This window comes from Musa acuminata, chromosome BXJ1-5, assembly GCF_036884655.1.
Source record: "Musa acuminata AAA Group cultivar baxijiao chromosome BXJ1-5, Cavendish_Baxijiao_AAA, whole genome shotgun sequence".
NCBI lineage: Eukaryota > Viridiplantae > Streptophyta > Magnoliopsida > Zingiberales > Musaceae > Musa > Musa acuminata.
In genome coordinates, this window is record NC_088331.1 from 10,073,827 (window position 1) to 10,097,967 (window position 24,141).

The 24,141-nt window shown below is 37.7% G+C and overlaps 1 protein-coding gene and 1 long non-coding RNA gene across 7 annotated transcripts; both read right to left on the minus strand.

Annotated features, from left to right (window-relative positions):
* Positions 1-17: 17 nt before the first annotated feature.
* LOC135673723 (probable 3-hydroxyisobutyryl-CoA hydrolase 3) lies at positions 18-17,278 on the minus strand. Of its 4 annotated transcripts, none has more exons than XM_065182960.1 (17): positions 17,121-17,245; positions 16,925-16,998; positions 16,210-16,290; positions 15,271-15,339; positions 14,511-14,574; positions 14,174-14,253; positions 14,012-14,095; positions 12,036-12,089; positions 11,787-11,871; positions 11,247-11,332; positions 10,842-10,963; positions 2,312-2,372; positions 2,107-2,205; positions 676-777; positions 568-609; positions 341-481; positions 18-242 (listed from the first exon to the last, which is right to left on the minus strand). In XM_065182960.1, exons 2-16 carry the CDS (start codon positions 16,970-16,972, stop codon positions 344-346), a joined length of 1,215 nt encoding a protein of 404 aa, XP_065039032.1. In that variant the 5' UTR covers positions 16,973-16,998; positions 17,121-17,245; the 3' UTR covers positions 18-242; positions 341-343. The 4 variants fall into 4 exon arrangements, with proteins under 4 accessions (XP_065039032.1, XP_065039033.1, XP_065039034.1 ...); XM_065182961.1 differs by having other exon boundaries at positions 17,069-17,136; XM_065182962.1 differs by lacking the exon at positions 12,036-12,089 and having other exon boundaries at positions 17,121-17,255.
* Positions 17,279-17,536: 258 nt separating this feature from the next.
* Positions 17,537-23,609, minus strand: LOC135673724 (uncharacterized). Of its 3 annotated transcripts, none has more exons than XR_010513436.1 (3): positions 22,885-23,288; positions 17,847-22,786; positions 17,537-17,674 (listed from the first exon to the last, which is right to left on the minus strand). It is a non-coding gene; the product is annotated as an uncharacterized LOC135673724 (long non-coding RNA). The 3 variants fall into 3 exon arrangements; XR_010513435.1 differs by having other exon boundaries at positions 17,814-22,786; XR_010513434.1 differs by lacking the exon at positions 17,537-17,674 and having other exon boundaries at positions 17,716-22,786; positions 22,885-23,609.
* Positions 23,610-24,141: the final 532 nt, after the last annotated feature.

Sequence of the window (24,141 nt, forward strand, 5' to 3'; positions counted from 1 at the left end):
TTAATAAAAACCAAAGATTTACAATAGTCTCATACCAACTTTATTTATGTAATATAGTTATATTGTTTACGATACACCCGACAGTATATATATATATATATATATATATATATATATATAAACGATATATCGATGTAATGACACACAATAGATTAGCACGGACCAATACAATACCAGTCTGAACTTTGTAGAGTGAAGGTGGCATACCCAACATAAGAACCTCCTTTTATTCATCAATACTCCTAGGAAGACAAAACCAGTTAAACATTCTATGTATCTAATAACTTTGATTTGTATGGAGAGAGTCAACGGGGAAGAAGAAGAAGAAGCTTCCTCATACCTTTCACATCTTTGACACATAGTTGGCAGCTAGATTGCGTCTTGATGGGAGTTTTAGCTCCTCCCAGTTTGCGTCGTCGACCTCGGCAAAATACTGATCAACCACCTTGGAATCTACCAGATCCAATCTAGGAGGCTCCCACTGCAAACAAGGATTACAAGAAATTTGTCGTCGGGTGTTTCATGGAATCTTAAGTTTTGTTAAGGATCAGTCGTCAAGAACCAGACCTTCGGATTCCTGTCTTTATCCACCAATATAGCCCTGAAACCCTGTAGAAGAATCAAGGGTTTTAGATGACAGAGAAGGAAGCATGTCAGGTGCTTATTGTGAGGTACCTCTAAGAAATCCTTGCTGGCTTCGAGACGTAATATATGACAACACAATCTGAATTCCATCGTAAGACAACGATCAACTCCTTGCAGTCTCCCTTCTCTGATCTGGATCCTCGCATTAAGTAGTAGTTCAACACAGAATCAGCAACATGCACCATCATGCTCAGACACTGATATATATATAGAAAGCTTGATCCAGATTAATATCGTGGTGAACAAAAACTGAACCAAATAAGTCTGATTAGACTTAAATTTGTGGCTCTTTCAAAGATAATGTCTGTCTGTCTATCTATCGACAATCAAGCAAGTGCAAGACCACTTAATATTATTTCCAAAGGTGAAAGGAAACCCCCTCTCCCCCTCATCAACGACTATCATCCTACAGATATGTAGTAAAAGCAAAACAATGTGACATCAATCAAAGTAGAGAAATGTGACATAATACATCCGAGAAATTCATGCAGACATGCATCCAAATGAGACAAAAAGACGTAATTGAGATATGGAAAGTGCACCAATGTAGGATGATGATAACAACAATAACGATGATGATAAAAATAATAAGAACAGTATACTAATAATGACCACAAAAAAACTCCAAATATAGGATTTGTTTTGAAATACAATGACAGCATTAACATTGAAAGATGATAAGAATGTCAGGTGGCAAATGAGTAATCGTACTATAACGTGGCAGCAAGGTTTGTCGTCTTCGGTCAATGTTGTAATGATATAATGAGAATTTGCCTAAGTAGGAACACTTAAACACGATATAATGATATAATGTCAGGTGACAGTTTGCTATATTTTTTAAAGATTTTTTACATATATTAGAGATGTGACATTTAAAATTAGTTATCTTTAGCATTTCGATCCATATACTTTCAAAAATTATATTGAGATCCTTATATTTATGAAAGTGAAACATTTATGTAAATATTATACATGCTCATTGATAAATCCTATAATATTTTCGTCAGTAGAATCGATGAAGTGAGAAAAAATGAATTAAATATTTTACTTTAATAAGCATATGGATCCCAATATAATTTTTCAATGTATATGAATCGAAATACTAAAAATAACTAATTACAAAAAGGAATATGTAATTAGCTCCACTTAAACACGCATCAAAACTTAGAGGCCCTCAACCTCCTTTGTAGAACTTAAAAGGAAAGGAGAGAAAAAAACAATAAGTATTTTTATAGAAAAAAATACAAACAACATTAATTTTAATGTAAAAAACTTAATATATTTTAAAGGTACATCACAGCATTCAGCCTTTACCACATATTAGAAGATTAATTTGTTGTATATGTATGACCAACACATCCATTAATAAGCATGAAGCTTAATAACATAATTACTGATTTCAAGATGAAAAATGTTTATGCGTATCGACAGAAAAGGGCTCATAGAAAGAAAGCCCCATACCGATCTAAGAGTGACTTTTAGACTGATAGGAGATGCCTTTTTCAATGCCTGAATTGCAACCACAATCCACTCATCAGCCATGCTAGCAGATTCCTTCTCCTGAAACGATTAGAGCGAGTGTGAACTCAGTGATAATGCAACATGGATGAACTTTAGAAAGAAGAAAATGAGTAATATGTTCGCGGAAAGATGCCAATCAACTTACAAGAGCAGATATAATTTCTTCGACCGTTTCTTTGGAGAAGCATTTGTCAATTATATCCAATCTATAAGATCAAGAATAGATCAAAACATTGAAAATCATTGAAGCATTAAGATGAATAGATTAAGCGAAGTTCCAAAAAAAAAAACTGATTAAATGCAGGACTAATAATCCATTGAGAATAATAAACTATCTAAAGTAATAAAAAATTAAATAGAGATGTAAATTAAAGATGAGTGTTATACTAAATACTAAGATACATAAGGGAGATTGAAGGACAAGTTTAGATTAAAAAAATATCATTTTTATCAAACTAAATTAAACTTAATTAAGATTAATGTAATATTAAAATTATATTAGTATAAAAAAAAAACTTGAAATGAGGTCTAATAGGATTGAACCCTAGATTTCCAAACAATCTCTTAAACACATAAACTTTATTTTGGCCTCATCCTTTCTACCAACTTGATAACCCACAACCCATTTTTTTCTTCTTTAACTATTCTCTTAGCTTCTCTCGGGGAAGCTATATAACCCTAGCTCTAAGAAAGATTAAGAAAAGAAAAACTTAACTCTTCTCTTGCTATACCTAGGGTTTTAGTTTTGCATATTATAAGCTGATTTTTCTAACTAATTTTTAAGTAATCTAGACTTTGAAATTATCTATAATTTTTAATATATTTTGGATTATTCTCTTACGGATGGATTAAAGTCTCCGGTATGACCTTAATGTAAGATCGGTGCATAGAGTTATTACTATGATAATCTAATGTACTCAGAATCCCCTATTTTCTAAGAAGGGATTATGTTCAAGTTGAATTAGTCTCCTTAGAGATATGATTAAGCCTTAGCATTTTGATATCTTTAAAAGATTCCCTCCAATTTCAGTATAATAGAATAGATATTGGTAGTTGAATTAGGAGAGTAGTTTAGCCTTCAAATAATTTTATTTTAAAATAAAATTTAGTGTGCATTTAGTTTTATATTTCTCCTGGTTTTTTATAAAATTTGATGATAATTCAAGATCATTTAGTCAACTAAAATAGTGAAGTAAGGTTTCTTCGTAGAACTATATGATGGTTTGATTGGCACTAACTAGTTTATTTGATTAGACTGTGAATTATTAGAAAATTCATAGTGAAATTTAAATAAAATTTTAGGTTAAGTATAATCTACTTTAGAAGAGATTTTATTAAAAATTTTCAATGAATTATTGCAATGAATTATTATAAATTAACGATTGAAGGGTTAGGGTTCTTAATTTAACATATCTCATGACCATATACTTCCAAGTTTATAGGTGTATTACTCCCTAGCAATGTGATCTTTCCTTAACATCTTAATTTTTAAGTTTAATTAGATAAGTATAAGTTTAATTCATAGTAAAATAGTAATCATATAAATTATCATATACATAATGTATTTTGGAAAGCATGTTTCGACATATATAAACATCATGAGTTAGTTATGAGCTAAATGTGAATATATATATATTATAAGTATAAAAATATATGAATTGATATAAAAATATATTATATGTATATATATACGATGACATGCGATGTGAGAGTACATGTGTTTTCTCTGACGTACAATGCAGGAATGCACGAGTATGTTACAACATGCAATGCACGTATATGCAATGTCTTGCAGTGTGAGAGTGCACATATGTATTATAACATACAATATGAGAGTGCACATATACACTATGATAACGTATGACATGGAAGTGTATGTATATATTATGACGTGCTGTTACGGACTTAGCTGATTTTGCTTAAGTCGTGCGGCACCCTTGCGTGTCCGTTCGCAAAGGTCAGCCTCCCCGAAGCCTCCCATGGTCCCTTAGGACCCACAAAAGAAAGAACAGGATAGAGAAAACGTCTCACTCGGGATCCACAAGCAAACATCTCCGAAAACACTTCATAGATAATGCAAATTACAAACAAACTTAACAAACTATGAACAGTTGCACAACAAAGGGTGAAATGGTCCATTACAGAACGAAAATCTCTCACACGTGTCCACATGACACAACCTTTATTTACAAGCCTAAAGCGGCCACCAACCTAACTAAAATGAGACTATTAAGCCTTCAGTCGTCCCTCTACATGCTGCTGTGCAGAGCATGAACATACCAAAAGACACAGACATACATAAGTATTACATCAAACATCCTGTTTAGAAGTTTGTCGATGACATTCTCCCCCACTTATTCCTTCGACGTCCTCGTCGAAGCCTTTGTCGACACTGCAACTTCTCGCCTTTGTTGAGTCTTCAATCTTCTGCTCCAGCTATAATGCGCCTCTTGGCTCCCAACTGTTCTCCGCTGCTATTTTTTAGTAGTCAAACCTTTGATCCGCCATGCTGCTTCAACTCGCCAATGACTCTGACTCTAGTGTGGGGTTGGCTGAGTTGTGTTAATCCCTGTTGGTTCCTGCGGATCCTCCAGATGAAGGAAAAGACCATCCTTACTGCGATAGTCTCTTAAATGTCTCATGTTGCTTGAACTGGGTGGATGCTTATTGGAGCTTTAACGAGCATCGTCTCGCAAACTTCTAAAGTTTTGGGTCCTTCCTCCACAAAATTTGCTCATTGACTCTTCTTTCACTTAGTTGTCACATCCAAGTAGGTTTGCATCACTTCCGCTTTCGATTGGCATTTCGTTGGGAAATGAAGCGGACAATCTACTCTCAGTAACATTGATCATCGTTGGTGAGGATTTGACAACTATTGTCTTCCATTATCTTCGAAGGGTCTTTGAACATATGCAGAGCTCCTTTGCTGAATAGATAAGAGGATTTGGGTACTCGGTTTCGCCCATTCTCTTAAGAGTTGAGAAGGCAAAAGTTACTTGACTTCACCCACCTCCTCGAGGTTGTACTCCATGCATCGAGCTGGTTACTGGTTTTCGTCTGCTCTTTGCTCACACTTCTGAAGCACTTGAAGTGTTTGCACTCCTTGCGTTGAGTTAGTTACTGTGATTCACCTTCTCAATACCATCGAACTTTTGGAATACAGGAAGTTTTCACCCAACTTGGAGTGATTCTCTCATAGGTTTGGTCGCCTTCGGGATTGTACCGTCTTCTCCATCAACCCTGCCGCCTACTCCACTGAGTAGCAAAGGTATAGCACCGCATACTGTCTGCTTCGTTCCTTGGTCATGCACTCTTGCCTGACCCGAAGTCCTTCACTTTCAGCTATCTTGATGAGAAGCTCATTGACACCGGTCTTACGAAGTTACTTGGCCTCTGCCCTTCAACCTTGTCTCGGTACTTGGAGTTTGCCTCTGCATGCTCCACCTCCTCGGCCCCTTTCACGACCAAGCGCTCTCCCTCCATGAGAGCAAGGGATCAATGACTTTCACAGAAGTCCCGTCTCTGTGGTATCATGGCGCTGCCATGCCCATGGCCCTACTATCCGTCGCCTCGCATCTGCATCTCTTTTCTTCACGATCAATAGATATGTCTCCGTGGCACTCCTCTGAGTCCACCTCCATTCTAACTAATGCTTGATTTTGGGTAGCTAAGTCCCTTTGGACTCATCGTCGCTTCCTCGTCACTTTTGACCCCCTGTTTCAACACTTCTGTGTTCTCCAAGCAGCTCTCTTTGGTCGACGGAAAGACAGACTGCAACTCCCATGCATGGCCTCTGCCATCACATTGTAGGGTTTGCACCAATTCTGTTCTCCTTAGCCTCCTTGGTAGCAACGTTCGCTTACTCGACCTTGTCCTCTGACTTGTCGGGCTCCCTTAAGCGAATATGGGCTCTGAAGCAGTCCAACTCTCTAGCTGCTTCGATTATACCTCTGCATGATCAAGTCCCTCCCATGGGACTTACTGGTACTTGCATTCGAACTTTTTCCATTAGTGGAACACAGCCCCCATATTCTGATGACCAAGGCTTTCATAGCAAAATTCGATGTACGCACGGAAGACCCGCCTCTACGGTACCATGACCTTCACTCCTTGAATCCATAGCCCTTCTTATCGTCGTGTTATTCACCGAAGTGGAGCTTCAAGTAGCTCCCAATCATACCTTCATATGATCTAGTCCCTCACGGGACTATATTGTGTGTATCGCATTGCCACGAACTATTCCACCACGATCTGCTGCACCATGTCGCCTCCTGGTGACATCTCTATTGCATTCTGACCCTTGTGGGATGAACTCGAATTGTGAACCCTTCATGTGTGACCTCTGCCAATACATCGCAGGGTCTCTTCCACCTTCGATTTTGTTCGCTCCTTTGGCAATTAACCTTCATCCACCCACTCTTGGGTTACACCTAAATGAAGCACCGCTCTAGGACAGTCCGTTGCCTAGTAGCTCCCGAAGTCCCCCGACTTCGCTGCAATTAGTGTACAATTGTCTGGATCCTGGGCCTTTGCCCCTACCAGCACAATCTTCGTTGCACACCGCTTCCTTTATGGCAACTTGAATGGCAACACTATGGCATATTCTTCAAGAGTGCCCACCTCTGCATCCTCTTGCCCCGTGCTAAGGCCTTCTGAACCCAACTTCGCCTCCACAAATTGAGTCACCTTAGTTCCTCCATCAAATGCTCTTCCGAGATAAGGTGCATGTGCCCAGAAGCTCCCTTCATCTTTGGCACCATACAAAATGAGTCCGCTCCGTCAGAACGAATGACCCATAGAACAACATGATCCTGCTCTTGCCTCTGCAAGAGTTCATGTCCTTGACCTTTGTCCAAGGAAAGCACTATGCCTCCGCTCCATGCTTCATCTTCTATGCTAGCTCCCTTCATGCGGCTTGGGTACTTCACCAAGTTACACCAAAGTTGCTCCACTCCTCGTTTTTGCATTGAGTTGATGGTGGCCCTCACGCCCACCATTCCACGGGTCAGCCCTCCCTTGAGTCCGATCTCCATATCGACTCCAAGTGTGCCTTCATTTGTGTTGCTTTGGGTCGCTCCCCCACTTGATCTCGCAATGCATCTACCAATGCATTCTCTCGAGAGAGATCATACGACGACTCCTCGCCGCTTGTTCAATCCATTGAGCTTTGTGGAGTTGTTGTTTGTTAAGGTACTCCTCCTCAACTTATGAGGTCCGTCCCACATGATTCTCCCTCTAGAGAGCCGGGACTTATTCCTCTTGGATAACTATCTCGTTGGAGCAACATCTCTCTTCGTTTTGGAGACCACCATCCCCTTGGACTACTCCGATTTGCTGAACAAACTGTGCATTGTTCTGCCTCCTGCAAACGCACTTGTTAGATTGCAACTCCACGTCAATACAACCCCCGCTGCACCACTCAAGGCCTAGCAACATGCTGAACTCATTGCACACTTCAACCTCCTACGGACGTATCCTTCACGTGCCGAAGAGAAAGTTTCAATGCTCCATGGCGCCGAGTTTCGATCGCCTTGGGATGGCCACGAACATTCCATCGTCCGCATATAAGCCTATGCATGAGTATCGAATTCTTCGAGTTAGCAATTCCCCTCACTTCTGTGAGCTTTATACAACTCTTTTGATCACTGAGCAACTCATTCCACCTTGCATGGTCTCATCCTTTACCAAGCTCCTCACTTGCCTTGAGCACCATCAAGTATAGTTATCAACGTTGAGTCGTAGCTCAAACTCAGCCATCCCAACCTTTGTGCGCTCCGCATTCTTCCAAGCTTGTCTATTCTCATGGTGCCTCTTGCGCGAAGGATTGGCCATTCCTCTGAATGCCAATCTCAGATGCCTGCTCCTCCGAGCGACTCTTTTTCCCTACATCTCCATGCCTGTTTTCCCTCAAACGGTCGCGCGTGTGCTGACTACCCTCAATGCAGCCCTGCTAGGTCCCCCACGTTTGCATGCTAAGTGTTTCTATGAGTGCTTGTCACGCTCTGATACCATCTGTCACGGACTTAGCTGGTTTTGCCTAAGTTGTGCGGCACCCTTGCGTGTCCGTCCGCAAAGGTCAGCCTCCCCGAAACCTCCTATGGTCCCTTAGGACCCACAAAAGAGAGAACAGGATAGAGAGAACGTCTCACTCGGGATCCACAAGCAAACATCTCCGAAAACACTTCATAGACAATGCAAATTACAAACAAACTTTACAAGCTCGAAACAGTTGCACAACAAAAGGTAAAATTGTCTATTATAGATCGAAAATCTCTCACACGTGTCCACATGACACAACATTTATTTATAAGCCTAAAGCGGCCACCAACCTAACTAAAATGGGACTATTAAGCCTTCGGTCGTCTCTCTATATGCTGTGCAGAGCATGAACATACCAAAAGACACAGACATACATAAGCATTACATCAAACATCCTGTTTAGAAGTTTGTCTGTGACAGTACAGTGTAGGAATATACATATATACTATGATGTGCGATATGAGAGTACACATATATATTACGATGAAGTGAAATGTGAGAATGCTTATGATATGGGGTATAAAAGTTCATAATTTTCTATATTTTTTGCATGCACGTATTAGTATTTCAAATTATTTGGATGTAACATTTTACGCTGTTATTTTCCACATACCATGTGTAAGGTCAAACGTCTTATATCAATTATTTTAAAACATTATATATATAATATGATGTATGTTCATACGAATAAAGCTACAGAGACTTTACTTACTGAGTGATTATTTATTGTAGATCATATTTTGTAGGTAAGGATACTAGTACTCCACCCAAGTAATTGAGTAGAGAAGAAAATATGTGTAAGCTCATATAGATATTGACGATGACCTATGGGCATTTTATGTATATAACTTTTAAATATGTAATTGATATATATTTTTATTTGATTAGAGATTATAGTTATATATATATATATATGTGTCGAAAACACTATATATATGAGAAACTCTTTCATTTTATTTAGTAATCAATATGTTTAAATTTTAAGATTATTTATTTTTTACTATATTCATATCGATAGTAGTAATATAAATTAAAATATATCATCATACTTAGTTATGTATGTAGAGTATAAGTGGAACTAAAAATATAACATTACAAATAATTTGTACTATATTTTTCCATAGAGAAGTGCACAAAAACAAAGAATTGTTCCAGAATCAGGTCAACCTTATCCAACATAGACCAGACAAGTTTAGTTCAATCCATCAAAACATTGGTCTGATCAGATGTATGAAGTCAAGCATAATGTCTCTTAATGCTGAGGCAGCCAAATGCTACCCAACACATTTATTTAGGATAAACATCTGCATTAGTTGTAGTATTAGGCAACTAATACTACAACTAATGCAGATGTTTGGTAACTTTTTTTGCTTTTTCTGCCTAAGGATGTCTTAAAAAGAATCATATAAGTGTTTTTTTAAATCTCAGCTTCAAAAGAAGTCTGAACTTCAAAGATCATATTTATAAATATTTCAAATTTGGCTTATTAAAGTCGGAACAATCATCAAAGTTCTCGATTTGGATCAAAATATCACGACCGTAGATAATTGTTAAAGAGACACAAAAAGTATAATGAATAATAGATTTGACATAGAAAGCAAGAATTTAATGCTTCTACAAAAACATATCTGGATCACCAATTAGGCAATGCAGATCATAAGCATTTGGAAAAAGGAGGAACAATAGAAACTGAAAATTTAGCATGGGAAAATAAGATGTGTTCGAACACAAAAAAGCAAAAAACAAAAAAAAACAAAAGTTGTATCAGTAAAGTCATCAGTTCACCAATATAAGCCTACTCTTATTGAGGACAATATATTAATCCCCTTTCACTATACACTGCCTTGTATATCTGACCTCTAAAGACTATGCAGTCCCCACTGACCTGCCCTATACTGATGTAGTCACAAATTAGCTCGAGGTTTCGCCTTTTCTCATACAAAGCCTACTTGGTTTTCAATCCACTTGAAGTTTCTCCAAGCTCACCAGGGAAAAAGAAACTAAGAAGTTTCTTAAACAGACGGAATAATAAGAAGAAAACATTTTACTGATAGTTTGCAAAATATTTCTTTTACTCTAAACCAGATTTGCTTTCTCTGAAATTTACTTCTCAATGTCTAATATAATCTGTTATTACCTACAACGACGACAACAACAAAACCATAATCTATTGTTGCTTGGACAATAAAAAAGAAATAGGAGAAAGAACTAAAGACAAAGAAGGAAAGAATATCGCGAATTAACAATCCATAATAACTCAATGAAAAATGATGCAAGAATTCACAAATCTCTAAGAATTTTGCTGCATATGTTAAAGCTTCATAAACAAATCCAACACTTGTTTCAGACTCCAACAGATCCATGAAACAAAATAGAACACAAGAGGGCTGACAACACCGTGAGCTGGGAAAAGATCACATCATATGAAACTAGATTTGAATACTTTTAAGTGATTGAGATTGTTTCTGGAAAGCTAACTGTAGGTGAATTACATATGTTCCAATAACATGCATATGTACCATTTACCCTTAACATTCATGCACATGCGCACACATAAAATCACTGTGATGAACAAACCAACAGATGTTAGAAAGATGTGGAAGAGGAGAGGGGGGAGTAATGGATCATTAAGTTACCTATTATAAGCACTACTCGCTTTCAGAGGCACCATTTGTGAGAACTGATCAATACTTGCGCAGATTACAAAGGGATCAGAAGTTTCCACCTTAGTGAGCAAATCTTCCAGATATGCCAAATTCTGTTAGCTAGCAAAACAAGAATTAGAAATACATTTCTCACCAGATTCATGACTTCTGAAAACCCTCCATGGCAGAGATCAATACAATCTGAGACCTCAGAAAGATAACTAAAAGAACATTGTGCAAACTTGGTAACACAGACGGAAACTTATAAGTAACCCAAGTTGCAAGGCCGCACGAGGCAAGAGTGAGAAGGAGCAAGCAAGGAACCTTATGAGATCAATATGTCAATTGAAGAACAAAAGAACACTAAAAAGAACAGTAACTTATGAAAAATCATACCGTAGAAGGGACAAAGTGAGTTGCTAGGCCACATGCAAGCATTTCAGCCCCATCTAACCTTGCACCGGTCAAGCCAACATATTCCCCTGAGAATAAAATGAATTACTGATTATATGCATATAGATTGAAATCTTGCACCAGCTTTGAAATATCAAAAGAATCAGATATATAAAAAATTTCCTAAAAACCAAAGAAGTCATTTCCTGCAATAGAAGAAGAGAGAGAGAGAGAGAGATTGAAGGTCAAACGCCACTGTCTCGGAGGGAGACAAGCCACCTTAACACTTAAATCATAATGTCACTCATGTCACCATATTCTTAACATCTAATCTTGCTCTCCTGGAAACTAGCAATGCCAAAACCGTCCATTCTACTACTTGCTAGAGCATCTATTTCAAGAGAAAGGCCATATCCTGGAATGATGGACATAGATGGAATCTCCTCTTGCGTCTTTTCAGATTATTACCGAAGTTAAAAGGTGCGATAAAGATTTTGATCCAGTGTTACAATATGACATACATGACAAATAAGTTAGAATTACCGAAGAATCCTGGAAGCCTTGATAAAAAATATGAAGCGCCTATATCTGGGAAGAATCCCAGTGAGGTTTCTGGCATAGTGAAAACCTGCACCAGAATATACAAGTGGTGCTTAAGTTGATCCTTTGAGTAGGTAATACAAACAAACACAAGATTTCATGGACATGATCTGTCATGAATTTAGAGATGCCACATAATTTATAATATCAGCAAATCCATATATTGATTATAATATAAATAAAATGACTTACATCTTTAGTAGTTTTCCTTCCAGTAACAATTAACACAGCAGAGAAGGCAATGCACTAATAATGTGAAAATAAAGTCATCTTGGATTATGCAGTAGAGAAAACAAAATAGGTTGATGTAAATGAAACTACAGTAAAATGCTGACGTGATGAAAGAAAAAGAGAGAAACCTCAAACATGTTACATCATAGGATTTGAAAATGTAGCTTTATCATGTTTGCCAAGTTGGATTGTGAGGGTCCAAAAAGTGTATCAGCAGAATTAAGGTGAAGCGCAACCACACCCATGCACGTGTTGTGGCTCTACCCAACTCAACAAGTCGATCAGCACAAAAAAGTGAGCATAAAATGTATGTTGCAAATGGAGATTTGTGCAAATTTGCACCAAACAGAAGCAGAAACATCGTCGAAAAACTTGTGTGTAGATCTTTGCAACGTGGATGACCAAGAACAGCCATGGAACACTTTATTCATTTTTACAATAAAGACCGTGTATATTAGCCCTTCCGCTTCTAACTTTATAGTCAAATTCTTTATTATAAGTAACGAAGGCATGTTACAAATTGCCCCTATAGTTAGTTGTCTTTAGTGTCTCGATCTCTATACTTAGTTGTCTATCGGTGGTGACAGACCCCTCCTCCAGCCTGACAGCTATCCCTCTATCCTCCACTAACAGCTTCACGTTCACAAACTGCTCCACCTTCATCGATTAGACCAACAGCACCACCCCCATCGACCACCCCCTAGCACCGAGTTCCACCCATAGTGAGTCACAAATGAAGCCACCACAGTGTGGCCCAGGATCACCACTTGTGGCATCCACCCTCGAACACCTTAAGCGTCGTTGTCGCCCTGCTAAGCGCCCACAGGAAACGAACCTCGCTCTTCACTAGCATTGTCTCAATCTTGTCGAATTGGGCCTTTGTCTGCGTGTACTAGCTCCTAAAGTAGATGTACACCACCAATCGCGACGGGCATGCGTCTAGCCACACCATGACCTTCGCTGGGATGGAGCTGCACCCACCGCACCCCCTAGGTCTCCCATCGAGTGGATTAGCCCCACAACCCAAACGCAATCATGGTCGTAGGACTGCCTCAGGTGGGTGAGGTAGTCACCCTTGAGGTCGTTGAAGGTGTTGATGGCGGCACCCCAACTGGCAGCATTGGTCAGGAAGGAGTCCCTAGTGAACTCTCAATCTGGGTCGTCGGCCTTGTAGTCACGGTAGACTAAAGGGAGGTGGGAGTAAGGGAAGGAAGGGGCGGACATGAGAAAGGCGAAGGCGACGGAAGAGGAGGAAGTGACGACACCAGAAGGGTGGGTGGGGGGCATCTGTCACCAGACATGATCAAGGATGGAAATGGCAAAGGCACCGAAGGAGTAGAAGACGACACGGGGAATGCCAAGGTCGATGGTGAGGTGGTGGGTCCAGCTAATGAGCATGGATCGAAGGGCAACGACTGCTTAGTATCTACATCAATGTCAATGCAGGTGCAAAGGGGGAGAGGTCCACCACTATCAATGCTAGCAATGTCGTCCGTCACCACTGACGCCAAAGGCACCGTCGTCTGTCATTGACGTCGTCCACTATCAAACGTTAAAATTATCTTTTTATTTTTTATTTTCATGTTTTCATCGATAAAACTAACATCGTTAGGATAAATAAATTTAATTATTTCACTTTCATAACTATGATGCTAATATAATTTTTTAAAGTATAAGAACTAACTACAAGGGTAATTTATAGTTTTGTGAGCTAACGCCAACAAAACGATTAGGATGAGATTTGGATTTGGGATATTATCACAATCATAATATGCACAAAAGAATATGGCCTTGTTTCTGATTAACCCATTTGTAAATTTCCTATCTGCCACTGCCACAATAAAGTTAAAAAACATGCACTTAGATAAGTAATAGTTAACTTGTACTTTTGCTTCAAAGTTAAATGTTCCAGTCATGCATTAGCTAAATAAACATACCGTTTTCTCCGTGACAACTCTAAATCTACCATGTATTGAAACGCCAGCCCCGCCACCCATGACAATTCCATCTAGAATAGAAACCTTCAACCATAGTGTCGTAGGTTAGCATGATTCTAAGAAATGCATTGGAAAAAAATAAAACGTAAGAGGATAAGTCACCTGAGGTTTGCCGTAAGTTGCAATTATGTAATCTAAGGTATATTGATTCCGTAAGAATTCTGTACCCAGAGCCCATTGACCTGACAGAATGGCAGCAAGAATCCCAGTTGAAGGAAAGTGGATGAAGGGAAAAAAGCATATTTATATTTCAACTTGGAACAAAGAACTTTGAAGTAAGGTTCTTTTAAGACATCTATCGCAGCAAATTTCCCTAGTAAGCTTGTGGTTTAGAGTTTAGACATCAGTGAGAATGACAGGTACAGTCACTACGACTTCCAAACCTTATCAATATACTTGGTCTCATCTCTTGACAGGCAACACAGAAAATTAAATCTACCTTGAGCTACAGATCGGGCAACTGATGCAACATCCCCTCCAGCAGAAAATGCTCTTCCATTTCCCTGAAAGCTATAGCCCATTAAAATATTACCAAAAACTGAATTTACCACATAGCCTAGTTGGCTCCACCAAGAAGATGGAAAGGAGAGCTCAATTCATATATATTTTTTTACAAACTATAACTTAGTTGTAACCAAATTGAGACTTTCCCAGTACCAGAAAAAAAATAATAAAACTGAACCCTTCCTATTTCAAAATCATTGTTTGAATCAACATCCACACACACACACTCTTATCTATCCCCATCATTAGTAGAGATTCAACACCTGAATGTGAAACTAGCTTCAGATATTTGCCAGAAGCAAGATGAATACGAATATCTGACAACTCAAGATAAGAAGTATAATGTTTGGAATTACTGAATCTCATAGGAAGAATTTCATGAATTGGTATGGAGTCCTACAGAACACTGGAAACACCAATCATCATTGTTTATCACATTTGTTGTTGCATCCTTATGACTGAAAAGCATGCACCAAGGAAACATGAGCAATCCACATAGCCAAAAAAACCCTTAAGCGATTGGCTAACTGAATTGGTCTCTGTGAATTATTGGATTTTCTTCAGATGATAGACATGCCATGAATTAGTGCTTCTAACATTAATGGAGTATTTCTCACATACACAAGCTAAAAAAGGCAACATATGTGAAGTTTGACATTCTCTGTAAATTAGTACTAGATGAATTATTAATTTACCTTCACTATCAATAATTTGACATCAGAATCCTTCTCATAAGCAACAAAAAGCTTCAGTAGCTTCATAATCTGGAAAAGAATTATTATACCAGAATTATTTCATAGGATTTTTCATATTATGATGATAAAACAAAAAAGTGTTCGATTCAGCTTCCCACATCAAATAAATAATAGAGCTCTCATATAAAGGAGCTAGATAAATTGTCCAAACGATTCAACTCGAAGCAAAAACATACAAGTGGAGCATAGGATAAAAATCATGATATTGCATGTATAACATAAGCTGCAGTCCACAACAAAACATAGGGTACCTCAAGGTCACTTACATGGTATTAGCCAAGCTATGAGGATCCTTTTTTTACAAGAAGATACATAATAAAAATACATTAGAATATCATAAACATAATAACAGGAGATGAAATTTTATAGGATGATTTTGTACTCATCTGTCAAGCTATATCAGTAGTGAGTTACAAGGATCTAAGTGATAGAAAAGGGTTGCACTAAGAAGTCCTTAATGACAAACAACACATCTCACTCCAAAAATTGATCTTTCAGATACTGCCATAGGATAATATGAAAGTTTTAATAAATCAATCCTGCTCATGGAAAATTGCTTCTATTATGGTAGCCAAAATATCCCGTAAAAGTTTTGATTTTCCAATTCCCCTAAACCATTTAAGAATTCATACTTTCATGTCCATTTGGTATAACTGGTAGTCTCTGCAGTTATGGGGCTAAGAGCAAAGAACTTGTGCATGTGACAAACAGTAACTTATGAGTTAAAGCATACATTATTGGGTGATTATGTCAGGCAAAAGATACAAAAACATCATAAGTAAATCACCAGACTAGTATCAATATTTGATGAATCCTCAAAAGTTGCAGACAGATATTTCTTTATGGAAGACATTAAAAGAAATAAACATCACGAAATACCATTGGAGTAGACAGAGCATTCAGCTGTTGAGGCCTGTTAAGCGTCAATATCCTTGTAAACCTGCAGTCTTCTACCAAAACCTATCAAATCCCCAAAAATATTGTGAAAATACAATAATATTTGGCGAACAGTAAAATAATAATACAAGGAACACATTTCAGAAGCATAGTGCGATGGATCTCAAAGGAACAATTTCACGATCCAGAATATTGAGCAAAAACCTTAGTGCCTTGTGACATTTGTGAAAAATGAAATCAATCTAGCACTAAACAAACGACCATTTAATTATTAAAAAAATCAACAAAATTATAAAAGGGGACGGGACGGAACACCGCCTCAAAAAAGTGCCCAATAAATAATGATTTACTGAGAATCTTGTTTACGGAGGTGCCTTAATTGTTTGTTGACTATGTTTACCCCCTAATAGGTTTATCTTGGACTTCACCTTCGTACAACACACATCATACTAGAGAAAGTCTTACGAGCTTCTGATTCCAAGACCAACAATCATGCCCTGTTTAATATCATATGGCATAATCTCTCGTAAGTAGACACCACACAATTCACAAGAAGCTGTCCTCGTCGTCGGCCACACAAAAGCCACGTTCTCGAATCAATTTCTTGGACCATGAAACAAACTTTCAGGTAGCCAATCAAAACCGACCTTTTTAAATTCAACGAAAAAAAAATACCCGGAAGACTGGAAAAGATCACCTGATCGGTGGTGCCATCATTGTCGGCGTTCGGCGAGGTCGAGGCCATGACGTGCACCACAGACAAAACCTTCCCTGGCGGAAGAAGAGAGAGAGAGGGGGATCAAAGATAAAGAAAATGTAGAACAGAATGATACTTCCATACCTTATGAACCAGAGATCAAGAAGCGATGAGTACGTAATGAAACAGAACGTACCTAGGAGAAAGGAAGGACGAAGGGGACGTGCTGGGCCAGCTGGGAAGAAGGGGATGTGTTTGGCGTCTTTGAGCCAAGTTCTCTTGTATGCCCCCCCCCCCTCCCCCGCTGATAGTGAAATTACGATGATGCCGCTTGATATATTGAATTTGAACCGTAAAAACCACCCTTCTTTTAATTAAAATGTATATATACCTGTGGATGTAAATAAAATTCCATTGACGGCCCGACAAATAGCAAATATTTTCAAAATTCATAAACCATTAAAAATAAACATATTTTTGCCAGATTTATGATAATTTTGAGTTTGATGGGTAAATATGATACTATAACTCACTGGACTTATAGTGCTGCAAAAAAAATTTTAGAAAAAGAAATTATATATTTTATTACGAGTGTAAAATAAAATTTTGACGTAGGAAAAACATCAACTAACTTAGCTGATAAACACTTTCACAGTTAAGAATTACATTTGTCAAAATAGTCAAAAGTAATGACGTAACAGAATTGCACACCATGAGAGTGAGAGGGGCCCACACTGGATCCTGCCAAAGCTGCAGCCAAACGAGATTACAGATGAGCAACATCAATAATATCCGTCCAAACACCATGATCATAATTTAGACCTGTTTGAATTGTATACGATCCTGGCACATATACTTCCGATACGACAAAGTAACATCCATAGTTTACCTAGAAAAGAATCTGTTAAGCAACGAAGAGTACCATATCTAGCTCCCCCTGTGTGTCGTGAACGAAAAGGACGAATGCAGCAGAGGAAACATGAAAGTGTTCTGCTATCTGGTTTTCTCTGACCTGAAACACCAAGCTGACACAAGCAAAGAAGCCATATTTACCGGTGTTGAAACTTATCTGCTAAAAGCCAGGAGTAATATGGTCGACGATGCCCATCAGAGAGGGCCACTGCAGCCATCAGCATTTGTTATCAAAGAGCCTATCAACATCCGGTGGGTGGATTCTCTGTTTGTAAATGATGGGTGCTGATGAGTTCCTTTCCACATCTCAAGGTGAACCTCCGTGCCGGAAGCTGGAGAGCCACGGGCAACATCCAGGACATGGGTTGTGCTGGGAGGACATGTGTGATCACTATTATCTGAAATTTCAGTGGTTTTACTGGAAGGTACCTAAGGAATAGCCATAATATGTGCTCCAGTGATTCCTAAACGATCTTTTAAGATTCAAAACATGAGATGTCAGGATGAAGCATAAGTTAAACGCAAAGTTAACAGAACTGGAATCTTTGAAGTTATACTAGCTAGATTAATTTGACTTGCCGGAGTTTACAGAAAGTGACTGCAGCAAAGTAAACACACTAGTTATGCACCTTCACCAGAGTCTCCAGTTAAACATTGTCATCATAAAGAAAAAGTGGCACACATGTTTTCGAAAACGATGTTTCACAGACCTATTGGAATCAACTCGATATTCCATGATTGACTAAATTGAAATAGCTCAAGGTAAACAGTAAACTAAACTTATATGATATACCTATCTAACATGAGTGAAAAAGACAAACTAGGCAGACCACATCAATTAAACATGGAAGGCAGCACTAGAGGTTGCATGTAGAAACTTCAAGTATCAAAGGCTATTCATCTCGTGAAAGAAATTATTCAATATTCAAATGAGAATGACTAGTGTAAGACATTAACATAGAAAATGACTATATCAACAAAACCAAGTGTCACATCGACGAAGAAAATGACTATACAACCAAATCAAGTTGCCACAAAATCCTTAATGATGAAACAATGCTCCTGGAATTACCTCAGGACAGGAGAAAATAAACTGCAAGCACATAAGATAAGATCGAATATGTTCATTCCAGCGAATAAACTTTGGACCACATGCAGCAGGGACTACCACTTACAGAGCAATGGTTTATGATGAATCTAGAGATCTTGAGAAACAGCATACCAAAGAAAATAACTCATACAGACCACTTAACCATCCTCTGGATGCAATTAGCAAGTTCCCAAAAGAGAAACCACACTGAGAAAGATATTCATCCAGACTAAGCAATCATCCTTCTTTCCTCTGGCTTAGATTACTCCTAATGGTTACAAGCAACATGAGAGTTTCTTCAGTAAATTTTACATCTACCCAACCACTAATCTATAAGAATATAAAGGATATGTGCAAATGGGCATAAAAGCGTGCAAGGGATCTATCCATCTTACCAAACTCGGGCATAACTAATACATGTCCTTACCTCTAATCACTGGAATCCACGATATGAAGAATCTAAGATCCAATTTCCATAAATATAATCAAATGTAGTATGATTGCCCCCACGGAAGATAATTTAAAAAGACACAAAATATAGTGTAAAAAGCCTATTTTAAACTCAATTTTCTACAGTCTACACATTATCTTGGTTTTCTGTTTCCTTAAGCAGGTTCTATCACTCTGCTAGTGAACAAGACCAACCGTAGACATTTGCAGATGAACAAAGTAATAAATTTTAAGAATGAATTTCCATGTCTTCATCTGACCAAACATTGTTTTTGTAACAACAAATACAGAGCTTGCCCAACCTCAATTGACAGCTTTTTTTCTCATATCTAAACTATTGATTTTCAACGGCAATTATTTATTCTCAAAGACCTCCAATAGACATTCAGTTATACAAGTAAAAGTGAGAAGAAAATGATCAATTGTGTGATAAAGATAACTGGAAAAAAAAAAAAGATTCTCCTTGTTTAAAACATCAGGAAAATGAAGACATTACTACTTAGTTGGAGAACTAACAGGAAGACAAGTTGTGACTGGAATGTTTGATCCACATCAGAATTTAAAAGCCTAGTAAGACACAATTCAATTATTTTCATCTCCTCTTGTGCTGCTATTTCAAGTTTGACAATGGGCCTATTCAGGTAGCATTTCTATAGCAAGGTAAAATCAGTAGATTACCAATAGATACACTCAGAAATTGTTAAAGAAGAGAATGCACGATCAATGGTACATAAATTGATAATAAATTCACAAATCAAATATAATTAGCGTTGACATGCTCATGTCATAGTAAGGTTATTCACATCAATAGTGACCCATTTCCAAAATGGGGACAATTTTAAATAAAATAACATCACAATATAAGTAGCCCAAATTACCAAGGATTTGAAGGACTAGATGCATAAGAGGAATGAACAACTGTACATGCCACAATGGTTAACGGATAAAAACAACGAATAGATAATCATGTCAAATGAACTGAATGAGAACCAATGCACCAAATATCAAGTAGACAAGCCACTTCTTCACAGGCAACCTACAAATGATTCCACCAGATTGAGATGCCTTTTCTTTCTTCTAAAGCAACCACATGAGGGACATTTTCATATAAAGTTTTGGAAAAAAATTTGCAAAGAGTGAAATTTAGCTAATTTGTACAGAGAATATGATAAGAGCATAAGAATCAGATCCTTATAATAAAAAATATATACATAATTTAACCAAAAAAGGTTTCTTTAGCATCTAGGACCCTCAAAGAGTTTCCTGCTTCCATTATTTGGACTTCTACCGTTATCTGCATAGGTTTTGAGGCAATGCCTGCCATAGGAGGAAAATGAAAGCTTGGATTTGTCCAACAAAGAGTTATTGAATCTTCTATGAAAATTTGTTCCAAGAGTGTTTCATATCATCCATCTTTATTCCTTCTCTAGTTCCTTGAACCATCTTTATCGAGTGCCAAGACATTCAAGAACACTATATCAAATTAACACTTAATATGTAACTCAGCATCTTTCCGATTTCCATTATATCAATAGATGTAGAAATACAACGTCAACCTACTTTCTTGTTATTGATCCCCTTTTATCTTACTCTTTCTACAGTTAGGGCTTAAGGGTGTCCTGATAAGACCATAAAGTTTTATCGTAGGCTCTGATACCAAATGATAAGACCATAAAGTCTTATCGTGGAAGAAATGGGAGAAATGAGGATGATAATGATCACTTCGAGGGGATCGGCCTCCTTGATCGCTTCGAGGGGATCGGCCCTCCTTGATCACTTCGAGGGGATCGACCCTCCTTATCACTTCGAGGGGATCGGCCTCCTAGGGTTGTCCAAAGACATAATAGTATTTTTCATAGATTACTAAAAAGAAGCAGTTACATCCCTATTTATAGAGCTCCACCCAAAGTCCATCAGGACTTGAACTCTAATAATAAATAAATATTAAATAAACCTCTACTTGACTCTAACTGAACCAAACCGACTCAATAAATAACTGGACTAAACAGACTCAATAAACATTATTCAAAAGCTCAGAAAAAGGGTCCTAACAGTTCCTCCCTCTTCAAATCAGCCTTGTCCTCAAGGCTGAGCAGCATCAATCTCGGGGAGGTTCTCTTTCAGCACTTTAGCCATAGACTATCTGCAACGCATCACAACCCGTTGATCAAGTAAGTATGGTCTCCACTTTTTGACAGTGTAAGCAATAGGTCGATCTTTCAGTGTAGTAATCGTTGCAAGAAATTCCTAACCTTTGCTATCATAAGTTAAAATTCATCCATCAACTTTGAATATATCACAGCCTTCAATGTGATGGGCTAATTGGGCTGTAACTTTCCTGTCCATAAAATTATTAGTGTTATCTGTATCAATCAAAATAGTGACAGGTTGATGCTTCAAAGTTCCTCCGATTTTCATAGTTTGTGGGTTAGTGTAGCCAGCCAATGCATGCACTGTATGTGTGATGCCTTTAATATCTTATCGTAGGCTCTGATACCAAATGATAAAACCCTAAAGGTCTTATCGTCGCTCTGATACCAAATGATAAGACCCTAAAGTTTTATCGTAGGCTCTGATACCAAATGATAAGACCCTAAAATCTTATCGTGGAAGAAATGGGAGAAATGAGGATGATAATGATCACTTCGAGGGGATCGGCCTCCTTGATCGCTTCGAGGGGATCGACCCTCCTTGATCACTTCGAGGGGATCGGCCTCCTAGGATTGTCCAAAGACAGAATAGTATTTTTCATAGATTACTGAAAAGAAGCAGTTACATCCCTATTTATAGAGCTCCACCCAAAGCCCATCAGGACTTGAACTCTAATAATAAATAAATATTAAATAAACCTCTACTTGATTCTAACTGAACCAAACCAACTCAATAAACAATTGGACTAAACAGACTCAATAAACATTATTCAAAAGCTCAGAAAAAGGGTCCTAACATGTCTCTCTTTTGGGATTAAAAAGACAAAATATGAATCTACAAAGCATAAAGAACTTTAATTTTTCAGATGTCTTTGGATGCAGCTAAATTCAGGATAAAGATCCATCCATGCATGCGCATAAAAAACCACAGGAACACACAGCACAGGATAAAAGAGCCCCTTGGCAGAGGTAGTAGACACAACATTGATGAGTTGTTCTATGTAGTGGTAAGACCTAACAAGATTCCAATGAAAAGATAGTTTTAAGTAGCAATAGTATCTTCCATCGTACCATCATTAAAACTGTTATTTGTTAAAACTTAAAAGTAATTGGAAAGCATGATTCAGCAAAACGGTAGTTTGTTCAGAAAAATGGGACCTTTAATTCAGCAAGGATCTCCATCATGCCCCTCCCAGATGCGCATACGAGGAACACGAACCCAAACTTCTCCCTGTGCCGAAAATTCCATTCCACCAATTCCTTCCATTTGAAAAAAAACAAAGGAGAAGTTAACAACTGTCGACGTAATTAAAAGACGATATTTCAGTAAAACAATTAATGACACGTCGGAGGATCACTTGCAAGGCGGAATCGTTTGGGAGACGGAAGGAGAGGCGGCTCCGATCGCCGGGTGAGCCGCGAAAGCCTCGGGTCATCCGACGGCGTCGACGTGCAAGATTCATTAGAAATCAAGAGGGAGATGGAATCACAACAGGCTAGAGAGAAGAACGGGAAGAGGAACTAGGAATACGGCAACGGGGAGACCTTGTCGAACCAGATGTCGCAGGCGGATCGGAGGGCGTGGTCGAGATCGGTGAAGGGGGAGGCCGAGACCATCTCCTTGGCGAACCTTTTGCTGCCGCAGCAGCGCAGCACGTCCTCCTCCACGCACGAAAGAGCCGTCATCTTTCTCTTCTCCCATCCCTTCGTTCCTCCTTCTCTTCCTTCCAACACTGCCAACTCCTCTTCTCTGGCCACGTGAACATGATGATGAAGCTTATTATTATTATTTTATTTTCTGATATTGTCAGGGTTTTCTTTTTTTACTGTGTGATTTTGTTGAATAAGTTACTTTTTTTACTTTAGTATTTAAAAAAATAAGTTACTTTTTTTTTATTATTATTAATTTTTTAAGGTGCATGTTGAATATAGTTTGGGAGTGCATGTAAAAAGGATGTTTAAATCAAATCAAAAAATCTAATTGAAATAAAATCAGAATCAAATAGATCTAAAATGAAATGGTTCGATCTAGATCTGTTTATTAATAATTTAATTTTAAAGACTATAAATTATTTTGGTTTGAGAAAATATTCTTCTTCGATCAGATTAATCGATTTGGGTCGAATTAGTCTTAATTTAAAAATATTAATTTGATCAAATTTATTATCTTAAGCTCTTAATCGATTCAATCTAATTAATCAAACCAATCTAAATGCCTGATTCAATATCATTGTCAATGTCACAATTTCACAAATGTCAATTGTCACAACTTATGGAATTGAACTAAGATAGATCATTATTAGCGATTGATTAAAGACTAATAGAGATAGAGAATAAATATATAATCTCAATAACTAGTTTATATCATCCCAACAAGTTCTTCTACATTTGAGAGTAAAAGGTGTTCGTTGGTAATTAAGAGAATCCTATTATAAGTATATTTTCTTACTGTTGATCGATAATTATAATTAGAAATCAATCATATCTATAATATATCTTATCTAATTAAAGAAGATTATATAATCTAATATTTTTTAATTGACCTATTAAATACTAAAATTTAAAAAAATTTAAAATCAAAATAAATAAATAAAAAGTTATTTAAAAAATAATTT

Bases quoted from the DNA above. Each gene is read 5' to 3' on its own strand.
- LOC135673723 (XM_065182960.1), bottom strand. From the start codon at position 16,972: ATGGCCTCGACCTCGCCGAACGCCGACAATGATGGCACCACCGATCAG. The intron at 12,090-14,011 runs GTATGTTTATTT...TCACATTATTAG, and splicing joins GAGTTGTCACGGAGAAAACG to TGCATTGCCTTCTCTGCTGT. The intron at 778-2,106 runs GTATGGGGCTTT...GCGAGGATCCAG, and splicing joins TAAAAGTCACTCTTAGATCG to ATCAGAGAAGGGAGACTGCA.